The 17,126-nt window shown below is 36.2% G+C and overlaps 1 protein-coding gene across 7 annotated transcripts in view; it reads right to left on the reverse strand.

The window, feature by feature from the left end:
• The window catches only part of ARHGEF12 (Rho guanine nucleotide exchange factor 12), a 188,955-nt gene that overhangs the window by 52,845 nt on the left and 118,984 nt on the right, over window positions 1-17,126 (reverse strand). For all 7 annotated transcript variants that reach the window (XM_043994775.1, XM_043994773.1, XM_043994778.1 and 4 more), the window contains 7 exons: window positions 14,920-15,018; window positions 14,121-14,170; window positions 13,256-13,313; window positions 3,387-3,565; window positions 2,818-2,895; window positions 2,505-2,624; window positions 380-520 (listed from right to left, as the gene is read on the reverse strand). In XM_043994775.1, the coding sequence (XP_043850710.1) occupies window positions 380-520; window positions 2,505-2,624; window positions 2,818-2,895; window positions 3,387-3,565; window positions 13,256-13,313; window positions 14,121-14,170; window positions 14,920-15,018 (725 nt within the window). The remainder of the gene's footprint in view (window positions 1-379; window positions 521-2,504; window positions 2,625-2,817; window positions 2,896-3,386; window positions 3,566-13,255; window positions 13,314-14,120; window positions 14,171-14,919; window positions 15,019-17,126) is intronic.

Consider the following 17,126-nt stretch of genomic DNA (forward strand, 5'->3'; position numbering starts at 1 on the left):
AGCATCATTTTCTTCATTTGTAGAATAAGGGTACTGGACTAGATGATGTCTGAATCGCTTTTCAAATTTAAGATCCTGGGGCAACTAGGTAGCACGGTGAATAAAGCACTGGCCCTGGATTCAGGAGTACCTGAGTTCAAATCCAGTCTCAGACACTTGACACCTACTAGCTGTGTGACCCTGGCAAAGTCACTTAACCCTCATTGCCCCACCAAAAAAACAAAACAAATTTAAGATCCTAAGAATCTTATTATTTTTAATATTAATCTACTATGATCTACTTAGCAATCAAATAACCAAAAACAAGATTTTAAAAGCAAAACAAAAAAGTAGATGTAGGGAAGAATAATGATTAAGGTTTGAAATATTTAATACTTACGTCTGCAATGTCACTATTCGGTCGAGAACCATCTCCACTGCTATAGTCAATTCTGCCCAATCCATCACCACTGTCTGCTTCTACTTCACTGAGTAGAAGGGAGTCACCAGAAGTCTTGCTGGATATAACTACAGCTCCATCCTAAAACAGATTTTAAAAATAAATGTATTTGTGTATATGTGTGCACATGTGTGTGTGTGTATATGTGTGCACATGTGTGTGTGTGTATACACATGTGTTTAAAAATCATTAATGAGAAGACAAAGGCGCAGGGACCAGCCAAAAGTAAAGGGTCATATTATAGGCTGGAAGCTGAACCAGCATGTAGCTAGCACAGTGCTCTGCAAATAGAGAACACTCAACAAACATTTATTGTAGCTGTTATTGTACACATAAACAAACGTAAAACAATGGCAGACTTAAAAAAAAAAACCTGCTAACTACTACTGTGGTTTTTAAAAAAACATGTTCATGAAGAAGGGTGAACTATCACTTCAGTGACTGCAGGTTGAAGCTACAAATGCAACACAGAGACACAGTGATCTATAAATCTGTGAAAATACAGTGTGTTTTACTTCTTTTCCATTAGTTTTTGTGTCTTGGGACTCAAATTACTACACTATAGCTTCTAGTTAATCAACTTCCGAACTTCAAGTGAAAGAATATTTGTGCAGTGATTAACACAGTGCCTGGCACATAGAAAGCATTATAAAAATGCTTATTAGCATCTCTTCCCTCTTTCATAGTTTAAATGAGTCAAACTCTTAGACACCTTTCTAGAAACAAACCACCACAACGGGCAAAGACCACATGTTTTGTATGGATCTATAAGCACTGAACATGTTGTCCATTACCTAGAAATTACAGAAAAATCAAATTATATCAATAGCACTGAGATAGAATTCTCACGGCTTTGGGGAATAGTGGAAAGAGCAATGGATTTGGAGCTAGTAGACTTGGGTTTGCATCTTGGATCAACTACTTATTACCTGTATGAACGTGGGTATGTCATCTAACTAACCTCTGCAGGCCTCATTTTCCCTGTACATTAACATAAGGGAGTTGGACAGTGATTCTGAAGGTTCCTTCTAATTTGAAATCCTATGATTTAGGGAATTCAGTCTATTCACACTATCAGGACCTAAATCTTTATCAGCTAGCTCTTTGACCTTGGGCAAGTAATATCTCCTTAAAGCTTCAGTTTATCTATCTGTAAAATAATGGTATTAGAGTAGATGATCTATCTCATCTCTTTGACAGAGATGTCTACATAAAAGTGTTCATTGTGTAATAAAAACATTCCTCGGGAGTCAAGTGACAACCACGACAAATAAACCAATGTGGGTATAAGGAAGTTTTTCCCCTTCCTCCCCCCCAACCTCATGTAAATGTTATATACAATGTTTTGCTTTATGATGGAAGCCTATAAGAGGCAGCAAGGTGGTTCAGTGAAGAAAGTGCCTGACCCTGAGTCAGAAAGAGTTGAGTTTAAACCTGGCCTCAGACAAAGATTTAGCTATGGGACCTTGGGCAAGTCACTTAACCCCTCTCTAACTCACTTTCCCCACCTCTAAAATGGGAATAATAATGGCATCTCCCTCTCTCAGAGTTGTTATGAAGACCAAATCCCTAGCACATCGTGTTATGTAAATATTAGCTATTATTATTAATGTTTAGATTGAATACTAGCTTAAAAATATTTTCCACCATAAATGCTTGACCATTTTTCTAGTAAGACATCATCTCTATCACTTCTACCAACAATATCAACTTTAAATGGAGTTTATTAAAACCACAGAAAATTAACTATCTTCTTTTGAGGGGGCACGCTGAACCAAACATACAGTGGCATACCTTAATACTTCTTAGTAGTATATCAAATAAGATAAAACTCAGTTAACTTCTTTAAAAAGGCACAAAATTGGGAAAGCACAAACATTTCAGAGTTCAATCAGAGACCTAGTTTCTTTCAGTTCATCAGCATTTCTGTAATTTCCTACACAGTGCTTCCTGCAAGATCAGTTTACAGGAATACATGACTTTCTTTAGTCATTTGTCAGCTCACTTAAAATATTTCTTGAAGGGAAACCTGAAAGATTGAAGAGCATTCAAATATCAGTATTACCTGAGGAGAACCTGTTGCTTTGGATAACTGCTCCTGCAATTGAGGGATATGTTTCTTGGTCTCCTGGATCTCCTTAAGCAATCGCTGAACAGGCGTGCGGCTGTAATCTTCTTGCAACCACTGATAAATAATAAAAAATATTTTGTTAATCACCAAAGCCTAGAACAATACAGCAAAGACTACTTACTGCTCTTGTGAGTGTATTAGCTAACACTATTAATGTGCTACTGAGATCATGATATTTCAGCTCTCAACAATCTGTACAATCTTTCCTTTCCTGACCTCTTCCCCAGTCCCATTTCTAATTTAGTACCTGTAGCCGTTCCTGCTCTTTCTGTAGCATTTTTCTCAGAATCTCTACTTTCTGGTTGTGAACCACATTGTTTTCTTCCTGGAAAAACAAGAAACAAAAGAAGAAAAAGTCAAGCTAAAAAATGAATTTTAAAAGACAGATAACTCTGTGCCTTTGTTCAATTTATCAGTAATAACAGAATTTCCTCTATTGTAGACTGTTGTAGGGATTTCCATTTGCATAGACCCATAGCTGAATGAACAGAGTGGGACTTCTAAATGTCCACATCTTATAATACTCAATTTGGTTCTCAGAAATATTAGCAATTAATAGCACTGACTGGAAAAGGAAGCTGTCTAAGCAAGTAATGTAAAAGTTTCCCTTACTCAATTTGGCTGGTGCATTTCAATCATTTGTTATCCCCATGTTTTCTCATTTCCTAAACTATCAAACAGGTTAAATTACATGGCAGTTTTCTAAAATCCAAATTTTTAATGTACACACATGCTCTCTACTTCAGCCCAGAAATTTTACGATAAAACATCAGACATCATTACAGCTAGGCTTTTTAGGCTTTTTCTGATTCTTACCCCCATCAACACTGGGCTGGTGATTCTTTCCGTATTTCCAGATGTTCCAGGTGAATGGGGGGATGTCATGATGGGAGACATATGTCCAAAGGCTGCTGGTTCCACTTCAGAATCAGCTAATGGAATCTGGGGCGACCCAGGTGGGCGTCCCTGAACAGTGAGAGCTACATAGGAACCCGCTAAGGAGAAATTTGAGAAAACAGGAGTAGGAAAATAGAGAAAGAGGAAAAAAAAGAATATAATATTGATATGGAATTTTTGATAATCAGAAGCTTTACTGTCAAATAATTAGTAGTTAGAAGGAATTTTTAAGTCATCAAGTTCAAATTTCTCATTTCCTAGGGGAGAGCACTGAAGGTCAGCCACATTAAGTGAATGGTCCAATATCACACAATTACACAGTAGCAAAGCAGATACTAACCCCCGCCCCCCTGTCCAGCGCTCTAGTTTGCCACATTTCTTCATACAGGCGAGTGAAAAATGAAAATCTGTATTTCTCAGGTCTGAAAGGACTGGCTACACCAGAATATCATCTTTTAATCATCTCTAAAAAGGGGCACTCTGTAATCTATTAACTCTTAAAGAGTTAAGTTATATGTTCCAGTGAGCAAGTTAAACTTTGAGACCAGATGAAATCAAGAAACTAAAAATCATACACAGAAGAGTTAGGGAATTTCAAACATACTATTGTCTCTGTTCAAAGAGTAAGTCATCAAAACTGCAGACTTCACAAAAATCTTATTCTGATGTCTTATGTTGCATAAATTTCCCTGGGTTCTTGAAAGTTATGTCATGAGCAGAAGCTTCAATCAAACTAAAGAAACTCTGAGTACAGTCCTGGAAATGGACTGTGTGTGCTGAGGACCATCCCTGCTAAATATAAAAGGACTTTTCACTGGGAGGATGACAAGAAACTGATAAATTATTTGACCACGGAAATCCTTAAAGTGGACAGAAATACAAAATAGTTCTTGGTCTTGTGCAATTCCCTTCTATTCAATAGTGAAGATATCAGAGTGAGAGGGAAAGGGGACACAAGAGAGCAAGGATCATCTAGCTAGCTTTATTAACATCTACTAAAATTAAATTAATTGTTGATATTTTAAGTACAAGATCTTTATCCAATCAGTCAATTGCTAAGCATTTATTAAGAACCCACTGTGCTAGGTGCCAGGGATATAATGAGCTAAGAACTGAACAACATACATGTTGCAGCTATATGGGAAGATGGTTTACAGATTCTCTTCAGAGAGTAAATAAAAAAAAAACTGCCAGGGTTAATTTCATCATGTACCTAAAGGCAATAAAAAATATTTCATGGTATATTTGTCATTTTTCTCTAGAGAACTAATAATGAGTTTAGCAAAAGGTCCAGCCATAAAACCATTTGCAACTTGTGTCAACATTCACTGTGGAAGAAAAGAGAATTCTAAAGAAAACTTGACCTGATCCTGCAAACCAAGTTAACATATATCTTAATACCCTGGGAATTTAATGTAAATGTGGGCAGAGTGTAAAATAGAGAAAAAATATGTTGGAAAACATGGTTTCTGATTAAAAAATAAAAGAGGCTAAAGGTTTATAAGTTAATTAGAAACCTCAGGACTATGTATCACAAATGCCTACTTCACAAAGAGAGCAAGATATAGTAAATGCCAAAGGAGGGAGGCAGCTGAGATGGTAGAAAGAACATTGACTATGGAGTCAGAAAACTTGTGTCCAATCATATTTGTGACATTAACTACGGGACTTTGGGCAATTCACTTAACCTCTTTGGGCATCAATTTCCTCTCTGACAAAGAGGGGGTTGGATTAGATGGCTTTTGTGATCCCTTTAAGATCTAGATGTATGAAACTTCAAAAATACTTTAAAAAAAGAAGTAAACTATTTATTAGTACTTATCTTAAAACTTACATCTTACCAGCCAGTGACTAATAACCAATGTAGAAGTCACTTAAGAATCAACTATGTATACACTCAGATCAGCTACTTAGAGCTATGGTCAAATTAGTACCAAATTAAAAGAAAAGATAAAGACACTGTGTGTCTTTACAATTACATCTTTAACTGTTAACTTTAGAAGGTGAGAAATAGATACCAGATTAGAGGGTTACAGATTTATAGTTCATCTGGCATAATCCTGCCATTTTAAAGAGGAAGAAACCGAGAACCAGAAAGATTAAATGGCTTGCCCAAGGTCATACAGGCAATTAAAGCAGAGCTAGGATTCAAGTCGAGGTCCTCTGACTCCAGAGCAAACACTATTTCTACTACCATACTCCCTCTCAATTCCTTCTTGAATCCTAGAGCTTCAGGCTCAGAGAATTTAAGGGACTTATTCATAGTCATACTACTAAATGTTGGAAGTGGTATTTGAACCCATGTTTCTCCTAATTCCAGTGTCAACACTTTTTTCAGTACCAGCACTGACTCTCAAATGACTAAGAGGTATACAGAATATAAGACCCAATAGCCTAAAAGCATCCGTCTTAGTAGAATAAAATTCAGCATTAAAGGCTTTCCTGCAAAAAATGACTTGTGTGTACAACAGATCATACATGATCCCTTGATGAAGAACACACAGATAATCTTTATTAATGATCCTGTTTTTATCAGTATCAAATAATGCTTAACATGAACACATAAGCTGATAAATATTGTTACTACTGTCATGGAGTATGTCCTACATAAAGTCCAAATATAAGAGTACCTATATAACAGGGTTCTCCAGATATTATTATTCACAGATGCTTTTTGTTGTTTAGTTGTGTCTGACTCTTTGTGACCCCAATTGGGATTTTCTTGGTAAATATACTGAAGTGGTTTGTCATTTTCTTCTCCAGCTCATTTTAGAGATGAAAAAACTGAAGCAAACAGAATTAAGTGACTTGTCCAAGGTCATAAAGATAGTAAATATCTGAGGCCAAATTTGAACTCAGGTCTTCCTAACTCTAAGCCCAGCATTCTACTTACTGCGCCACCTAGCTGCCCATTCAAAGATCATGTTAATTATATCAATGCATGGACCATTATATAGAGCCTCCCAAATGAGATCCCTGAGCCCTTATGAGATTAGCTAAGCATTCAATACAGGAAAAAACAAGCCAATAAAGAATGTACATTTTCAGTTTATGCCTTATAGTTAGATAGATGGCCTATATTTTTAGGATGTCAGTATGTATATTTATATACCAAAGGCATGCCTATGTATAGACATGCTTACTACACACACACACACACACACACACACACACACACACACACACACACACAGAGGCAGCTGGTCAGTGAGCTAGGCCCACAAATGAAAAGGAGGAAGAAAATAGGCCAAACCACATTTGGAAAGCTGAATAGCATAGTCAATGATTCCAATGATCCCAAGTAGTTCTCTCTTGTTGAGTACAATGTCAAATACAAAAACAAATACCAATGTATTCTGTGACACTATATGCTATTATTTGTGGAATCTCAGGAGGATCAAATTTTAAGGTGACCCAAAGATCAATGGGAAGATATATGCTGGGTTTAGGAAGGATAGGGTATATCACCAACAAAGATTTAGGTGCAAAAAGTGATATAAAGACATCTGCTACAGCATATATAACTGGGAAAGGAGGTGGTCAGTGATGTAGCAACATAACAGATAGGTAATAAAAATGTTATACTGGAAAGACTTGTGTCTACCCAGAATTATGGATTGATACTTTATTGAGAATTTATGGAAAGACATGGAAAAGAATGACACTGAAGAAGAATACATGAATAGGTGGTAATCAGCTCTAGTGGAGAGAGTACCCACATAGATGAAACCACATATTAAACAAAGTACCAAACTGAATAGGTTGCTAAAATTCTGGAAGACAGCGATCCAATTTTAAATGATTTTAATTAACTGCAAAAATGGTCTCACAAAACTGGTAAAAAAACACAACAGAGAAATACAGTGTGGTATACTTGGGACCAAAAAGAAAATAAAAGATGGGAAAATACTAGTTAGGCATCGATAGAGCAGAAAAAGATCTTGAGAGAAAAGATATGATCTGAATGAGCTAGCTAAATAAGTCAATGATTCATTTATCTGACATTTTGAGGGGATGCAGTATTTCCACATAAATGTATCTTAGAAGTAACCAATAGTTACTAAGTTGTAATTTTTAATTGCTATTTTATGGGAATATTTCTAAAGTATTCTAAACTTCTGTTTTCTTCTTGTGTAAAATATATTATTTAAACTTCTCTTCATGATTCACCATCTGAACATGTCACTTCCCTGCTCAAGAAGATTCAATGACTGCTTCTCACCTCTAAGACAAGACAAATGCAACCAAAATTAAAAGGAAAGCAGAAAGCTAGGAAACAATTTTTATAGCCAGTGTTTCTGATAAAGGCCTCATTTCTAAAATATATAGAGAACTAAATCAATTTTATAAGAGCCCAACTGAGAAATGGTCAAAGGAAGTTTGACAACAAAATAGGCAGTGTTCAGATGAAGAAATTAAAGCTATCTACAGACATATGAAAAAATGTTCTCAATCACTAATGATTAAAAAAATGCACATTAAAACTACTCTGAGGTACCACCATCACATATCTATCCAACTGGAAAATGATAAATGTTGCAGAAGATGTGGGAAAATTGGGGCACTAATGCAACTGATCTAACCAATCTGGAGAGTAATTCAGAAACATGCCCCAAAGGCTATAAAACTGTGCATACCCTTTGACCCAGCCACTACTAAGTCTATATCCCAAAGAAATCATAAAACAGGAAAGGACCCACATGCACAAAAACATTTATACCTGCTCTTTTGGTAGTGACAAAGAATTTGAAATTGAGGGGGATGCCCATCAACTGGGCAATGGCTAAACAAGTTGTGGTATATGAATATAATGGAATATTATTGCACCATAAGGAATGATGAGCAGGCAGATTTCAGAAAAACCTGGAAAGACTTAAATGGACTGATGCTAAGTGAAATGAGCAGAACCAAGAGAACATTATACATAGTAACAACAACACTGTATGATGATGAACTGTGATAAACTTTGCTCTTCTCAGCAAGACAATGCCAAAGACGCATAATGGAAAATGCTGTCCACATCCAGAAAAAGAACTATGGAGTCTGAATGCAGATCAAAGCACACTATTTTCACTTTTGTTGTTGTTTTTTGTTTCTTCTTTCTTGTGGTTTTTCTCTTTTGTTCTGATTCTTCTCTCTCAACATGACTAATCTAGAAATATGTTTAATATGATTGTATTGTATAACCCATATCAGATTGCTTGCTGGCTTTGGGAGGAGGGAGGGAGGGGAGAAAGGGAAACAAATTTAGAATTCAAAATCTTACAAAAAGGTAATAGGAAAAATAAAAATAAAATAATTCATTTTTTAAAAAGACAAAAAACAATTTCTTCTGTTTGGTTTTCAAAGCCCCTCACAATCTGGCTCCCACATTCCTGTCCAACCTTATTGCACATTATTCTCCTTCATGTATGGGGAGTCCATCCAAACCAACTGTTGTCCACTCCATACTAAATTCCATTTCCCATCTCCACAGCTTTGTACAGGGAGTTTCACAAGCTTAGAATGTACTTTCTCTTCATCTCTGCCATTCTATAGCTTGGGAGCTTTGTTTTGTATCCTTACTCCTTGTTAGGAACTTGTCATTACTTATTCTTCTCAGTGTGCTAGATTCTTTTCTTTACAATTTTGACAGGACTAAGATTCATACAAGAAGTATGGGCACACATAGCTCTTCTTCAAAGAAGGGGATTCGCAACCTTTACTCATCCGTTTCTCCTCCTACCTTTCTAATCTGGTGCTTCTGATGTGCTAAGAGCTGGAAAACAATCCATTTTACTAGAATTATGTCAAAGCAATCAGGATCTGAGTGAAGAGCCCTACTATAATTAAAATGCATAAACTACTTTATAGCTTGCACTTTGGTTGCTCAGAGACCACTTTTACTCAAGTGTTCATTCTCAGCTGGCTTTTGGAAAGAAGCTTTTTAAGAGTGAAGTTGCCTACAGTTTCACTATGAAAAAAGTGGTAGTGTCTAGTTGTAATTAATATATTTATAAAATGATACAAAGAAGATCAGGAGAAAAGTGATAAAAAGGGATGAAAAATAGAAATTGTGAGGAAAAAAATTTTTTTAATTAGGCTTGTTTGGCTTTAAGAAAAAAGAGCTATGAAGGTACTCAGTAAGAGTGTTTTGTGATGCAAAGAGTCCATATCTGGAAGCCATGAGACCTAATATTAGTTCTGCTACTTGTTTTATCACCTTAGATCAGGGTGTGAAACTCACAGCCTAAAAATCCCAAGTATGGGAACCATATTAAAATAGAATTCAGAAATGTTTAACAAAATAATTTTTTAAAAATACAATACAGATAATATTAATTTGTGGCTTTCTAAGTCAAGATATGACCAGAAAGGATCTATTTGTATTTGACACCACTGGTTTAGACAATTCACTTAGACTCTCTTAGACTTGATATTTTCATCTTTAAAATAAGAGCATCATGCTAAGAACACTTTCAGGATTAACAGTCTATGACTGAGCTATTGCCTTCAATATATAAAGGATATTTACATAAGGACTAGTTGCAAAGTCATAGGATCTAGAACTGAAAAACACCTAACAAGTTATTTAGTCCCATGCCAGATGCTCACTAGTATTATCTATGCCCAATATTAAGAGAAAATGGAATTAAATTGAATGCAATTCTGGTTGCCTGGTAGGATAGCATGGCCTGTTACCCACCAATGCCATGCTCCACTCCCCTCCGCCAGCCACCAAGGAAGAGAACAGGGCAACCTGGTAGGCCTGGGCCAAAGCCAGATCCAGGTCTGACTACTGACCAGCATCTCTTCTAGTCCTGTGGAACCCTCTCCCCTACTCTCCAAAAATTAGCCCCTCGACTCTCCCAATCTCCCAGGCTGCACCAGCTCTCTATGTAAGGCCTTGGAGAATGAGGTTGTTTCCCTATCTGAAAGCCACTATTACTCATATATCCTCTCCTATGTCTCATTTAGAAGAAACTGTCCCCTATCCCCTTTTCATGTTCTTTTATCCTCATCCTCTTCAACCAAACACTAGCCATGCACCAACCTAACCTGGTCCACCCCTTCCACTGTGCATTCTGGAATTTCTGTTCCATAGCAAACAAACTCCTCTTTATCCTGGACTTCTTTTTATCCTAATCCCATCTATTGGACTTCACAAAACCCTCTCTCATATAACACTGGATCCAAGCTATTCTCTCCAGCAGAGGCTATACCTTCTCTCATTCCTGCCCTAGAACCTAACTTTGGTCCAGGGTGGGAGAGACAGGAGAAGAGAGGAGTAGGAATACTCCTTGCTCCCCTTTATCTCTTCTAGACTCTCCCTCTGCCTCTTTCATTCAGTAATCTTTACTCTTTTGAAATCCACATAATTATAATTTTTCACCCAGTCAAAATTATGGTAGCTGTAAAATACTGACCCCCAGTTCATTCTCCCTCCTTTCTTAAGGAATTCAATACTTGACTCTCCACCTTCCTCTACTCCCTAACTCCTTCCCTTATATTGGGGGACTTTTAGTACTTATGTAAATACTTCCTCAAACTCTGACTTCCCTTTCTTCAACTTCTTTAAATCCCCTAAGTCACTTCTTCACTCCATTTCAGTCACATTTAGATATGGTCACACACTAGATACTGCCATTACTTGCAAGTACTCCATGTCCCAAATTAGAAACTGACATTCAACTATCTGACCAAATCTCCTGTCATTCTACCTGTTTCTATGCTCCACCCCCCCACCTCTATTCTTCAACCTCATTGGAGACCTCCATTCCTCCCACACCTCAGTGCTTTCAAGCCATTAATCTTAATCTTTCTTTACTTGCCTCCCCTTCCAACCTCAACCCAATAGTTAATCATTTCAACTCTACGCTGTCCTCTTCTCTTGAATCTCCTGCCTCCTTTGTCCTGTCATCACTCTTTTGTAAAAGTTCAGCCCAGAATTACTCCCACCACCCTTTTCTGCTCCTACTCACAAGCTGCTGAATGAACCTCGAAGAAATCCCACAATTGTGCTAAGTGGGTACATTACAATCTAATGTTCTCCAACCTCAAATGGACTCACTGGAACAAGCTAGTGCTACTTGAATTCCTATCTCACTCCCCACAGAAGCTATTCTAACCTTTCTTTTCCCTCCTGCAGCTCCCCAATAACCAATTATTCCCTTCTTTAGGTGAGACTCTTGCAGCTTACTTTAGTGGAAGCCATTCACCTTGAGCCTCTTCTTTTGCCATTCTCTTTAACTCAGAACTCCTTGCTATCATCTCTGAATTACCTCCTTTCCTCCACCTCTGACAATGGGGTAGCTCTTCTTGCTAAGTCAACTCCTTTAAATTCGTACTTGATCACATCTCTTGTCTCCTCCAGCGGACTCAATCACACCTTCCCCAAATGGTCAACCTCTTCCTATCAACTGGTTCATTTCCTACAGTCTTCAAACATTTCCAAATCTCCGCCCCCCTTGCTAAAAAAAAAAAAAAATCCTCACTACACTCTATCATCCCATCAAACTATCATACTATATCTCTCTTCTTTTTCTCAGTCAAAATCCTTGAAAAAGTTGTCTATATTTGCTTCATCTATTTCCTCTCCTCTCCTCAACTCTGTTCAACTTGGCTTTTAAGCTACTCATGCAAATGAAAGAGCTCTCTCTGAAATTATCATTGTTCTGTTATTAAGTCGTTTTTCAATCATGCTCAACTCTGTGACCTCATTTGGGGTTTTCTTGGCAGATATACTGGAGAGGTTTTCCATTTCCTTCTCCAGTTCATTGTACATATGAAGAAACTGAGACAAACAGTGTTAAGTCACTTGTCCATGGTCACACAGTTAGTGAGTGTTTAAAGCCAAATTTAAACTCACAAAGATGAGTCTTCCTGACTCCAGACCCAGTACTCTATCCACTACACCACTTAGTTGATCCACTGTTTCCTAACTGTCAAATCTAATAATTTCTCAGTACTGATCCTTCATGACTTATGTATATGAGACTAGTGGCCACCTTCTCCCTCCCAGATACTTTTTCCATTGTGCGTTTTCATTATGTTACTCTTTTCTGGTTCACTTCCTATTTGTCCAACTGTTCCTTTTCAGTCTCCTCTGCTGGTTTAATATCTAAACATCATGTCACCTATTCCCTCAGGTTCTTCTAAGGCTTCTCTTCTCCCTCTATACCTGGGGTTAACTTTTTTGAGGTTATTGGCCCCTTTTACAGTGTGGTGACCATAATGGATCCCTTCTTAGAATAATGTTTATAAATGAACAAAATATACACATAAAATTACAAAACAAGTCAATTATGTTGAAATAGGGTTATCAAGATATTAAAAGTTCCAAGTTCACAGAACCCCTAAAATCCATCCAGACTCTTTGGGTATCCACAGCCACAGGTTAAGAACACTTGTTCTATACTCTCCCTGTAACCTTACCAGATTCCACTGCTTTAACTATTATTTCTATATTGATGATTCCTAGATCAATATGGTTTAGACATTCATTTGAGCAAAAAAGTAGCTATACCTCATGATCTCTCAGATCCCTTCTAGTTTAGTTCATCATTCAATATAATCTTCCATTTCCTTTCATCTTCCCTTCCCCCACCTCCAAGGAATTCCCTAAAGCATACATCATTTCTTTTACATATGTTTCCAATACTATGTCAATTAATATATTGTGGAAAACTCTATACATTGAGTCCATAGCATAAAAACCTATTAGCAAATTAGCAGTTTTGCTCAGACACAGACATTTCTTAAATGTTTCAGGAAATGTCAAATTAGGAATGTCATAAACATTTACTTACATTTGATAAGCTTCACCACTTCCAAATGGTTTGAATGAGTCACTAGAGTTCCGTTTACCTATAAGAAACAAAAAAAGGGAATCGGGTATTTCTGATTCACTATAATGGTGTAAAGGATATAAATATTCATCTACAAACTTGCACACACAATACAAAATATCCATAATATAACAAAGATATTAAGAGATTTTGATATATTTGACCCCATTTTCCTTCATCATCATTAATGTTAGCAACTAATGTATATTTAACACTATTATGAATCTGAGCATAAGATACTTGCTGTGAAGCACATTACATCCTATTCAAATGAGAAGACTTATCACACAATGAATTTTCAAATTCTCTAGAGTGAAGAGTACTTGAAAATATGAGACATTTTTGTTTTTTTCATGTGAACTCCACAGCCAAGGTATAGAATAAGCAAACAAAAAGATAAGAAATAAATGTTTTCAGAAACATATTAATTTCCTTCCAAAAGCCTAACTTATAAACATTTCAACAAGTTCATTTTCAAACATTTTCAATTTAAATGCTACCCAAAGGCTCTAAAACTTAAGTGCTTTCTCATATTTTGTTTAATGTAACATTTTTCAGCAAATCCCTAGTAAGTCATATAAACTATTTGAGGACAGGAAAATGTCTAGTTTAACCTCTATATTACTAGCTCCTAGCACAATGTCTTATTCATAGTAAAAACTAAACAAGTGTTGGTTGAAATGAACTCAAATATAACAAATTAATCTTTTTCTTAGCTATAATACTTGTATAATATGCAACTGGATTGAAATTTAAGAAAGCACTAGTCAAGAAGTACATTTAGCATCATTCAGCAAACTATCAACAAAAGAAAAGTCTTCTTTACCTTGATGATTCGATCACCTGTTTGTACTCCAGCTCGCATGGCTGCTCCATCTAAAGAAGGATTTGCTTATGTAAAAATTTAGTTCATTTCTTTAATTTCAATGAATATTAGAATGGTCTTCATTATTCTTGGGTCTGAGCTTTATTCAAGATGTCTTTGTAAAACCCATTTCACTAGTATCACAAATAAATGAAATGTCAGGAATCCACACTGTATTATGGCCATCAAATATGCATGAGTGCAGTGCATGCACATGCATGCAGGCACTGTGGCCTAGTGGATAGAGAGCAAATTTCAGTGCCAAGAAGACTTAAATTTAAGTCGTCTCTCACATATATTAGCTATGTAACACCAAACAAGTTACTTAACCTCTCATTCCCCCAAACAACCACAAGTTGCAGAACAGGTACTAATTTGTACTGGCACAAGAATTTTCTCATTAAAAGCAGCCTATAATAATTAAATCACAGTTCTAATCCAATATATGAGCACATACATGTATATGTTTATGTGTATATTTACATGTATGTATATGTACACATATATATATTTTTTGCAGTAAACAAAAAATTCTTCTTGTAAAACACTAAACATTGATATAATTTCACTCTAAGGTGAGTCCACACCTCACCTAACATAGCCTATAAGGGATACAAACTAGTTTATCTCTCCCCACCCCACCCCCCGCCTCCCCCCCGAAAAAGTAAAGTGTGGAAAATGAATGCCACTTTTCTAATCTTACCCCCTTACTTCCTAAGACACAAAACATTTATCAAAATGCTTATCAAGAACTGCTTGCCTTCTTTAACAGACTGTACGAAGACTGGATTGTCTCCACTGACCGTCAGCCCAAATCCATTGTCATCCTTCTGGATAATCACACAGCGCTGAACAAGACCTATACAAAATATGGGATGAGGAAAGGAAGACGTGATATAAGAAAAAGGAAAAATACAGAAATGGTTATTAAATATTGATAACAAACCACATCATAGAAGAATTACAAAATAACACATGAAATCTTTGTAGATATATTAAAAAAATAGGGATCTAGGAACCAAAACAGAAGAGAAACATCAGTAAGATCACACCCAGATGACAGTCATTTCTCAATACAGTGTTAGAGCAGAATTAACCATAAGAACCAGGAAACTTTGGCTGAGATAGGTATTAAAAAATGACAGTATAACTGCAGATGTATAACCTATATCTGATTGCTTACCTCCTCAGGGAGGAGAGGAGAAGGAGGAAGGGACATAATTTAGAACTCAAAACTTTTAAGTAAAAATTTTTATTAAAAAAAAAAAGAATGTCACTCCTCTAAGCAAAATAGTCTAACAGTTTTTCTCCTACATTCTTATAACTTTACGTACTTTTTAAAACTACAAAATCAAGTATTTTAGGATAGACAGATTGTTAAACTCCTCCAGTCCTACAAAGAGAGATCCTAAAATCATAGATCTAGAGCTAAAAAGGGCCTTAGAAAAGATCTCATCTCACTCCTTCATTTCCTAAATGAAGAAAACAAAAGCCCAGAGAGAGTAAGAGACTTTTAGAAGCAAAGTCAATTTTGGAGTAAAGTTCTTGTTTGAATGTGTATATACACATATACATATGTACACATATATATTGGGAGGGGGATGGTGGTGCAGAGAGAAGACTATATAATTATGTGGAAGATCCAGTCTTCACAGTACATTTAAGAAGGTAAACAGAAAGAGCTAATAAAAGAAGAAAGAAAAGTCAAGAATGCATCACCACATTCACCCACATTCACTCAAGACTTATTTGAATTTTGGGAAACAGTTCAGGTACTTTATGCAACAAAAGAAAGCTGAAAAGGAGTGATATATAACATAAGGGATAAATAAAGACATATAAAGACAACCCTTGGCTAAGGAGGGGAAATTGGAATAAAAGCCTATACCTAGATAACACTCAGGAACCAGAGTCATGGATCTACTAAAGATGAGTAGAGCAATCATCATGTACCCTTTTACCTTTAGAGTATCTGTATAAGAACCTCACCAAAATGGAGTATATGGGCAATGGGTAGGGGAATGGGAGTGAGGCATGGGGATTACTGAAATTATCTTTTCCTACATTAAGATTTTCTAAATCTCAAAAAAAACAACACCATTTCAACTCCATTTGACCTAAAACCAAAGCAAAGATAATAAACAATGGCTCTAAGTTTGTAGTGCACTAGGCAAGGGTACTGGACTACAAAGTGAGAAACTAGAATTTTAGTTCTGTTCTTGCCACTATCTTACTACATGTTATTGATAAAGTCACTGTCATATTACCTCCACTCCCCTTTAGATATTAATGTCCTTGTCTGTAAAATGAGGGAATTAAGGCAAAATTATCCCTAAGGTCGCTTTCAGTTCTAATGATTTAGTATATACAGAGATAAAAATGGGATAAGTGTCAATAAGTCAAATCCAGTAACAAAAAATTCAAAATAAGTTCATGCATAATAAAGTATTAAATAGGAGGGAAAAGAAGAAGAAAAGTAGGAGGAAAAATTAAAGGAAAAAATTGGAACTGTGAAGCAGTGAGAAAAATTTCAGATATGGAACTAGAAGCCTATGGTTTGAATTGTAGCTCTGATAACTTGCTATATATGACTTTGAGCAAATCACATTATTAATCCTGCTAGGACTCACTTTCCTTATCTATAACATGGGGATACTACCCAAAAGAGTTAAAAGAAATGTGCTTTCTAAACTGCAAATCACTATGAGGTAAGAATATGATGAATATAAATTTTGATTCAATGTTTCTAATAACTTGTTAATAACCCCATGGAACCACTCTATTTCACTAATCCCGGTAAAAGACAGAGTCTCTAACTAAGATAAGGAAAAAATGCACTGCTATTTTGAGAATTCTTGGTGGGTTTTTTTGATGTTGGGAACAAATACAGTAAGGAATTCATATGTAAGGCCCCCACCCCACCACCATCTCCCTCCCATATAGCATAGCAATCAGAGATTATTTGGG

The sequence above is a fragment of the Dromiciops gliroides genome, chromosome 3 (assembly GCF_019393635.1).
Source record: "Dromiciops gliroides isolate mDroGli1 chromosome 3, mDroGli1.pri, whole genome shotgun sequence".
NCBI classification, from domain to species: Eukaryota; Metazoa; Chordata; class Mammalia; order Microbiotheria; family Microbiotheriidae; genus Dromiciops; species Dromiciops gliroides.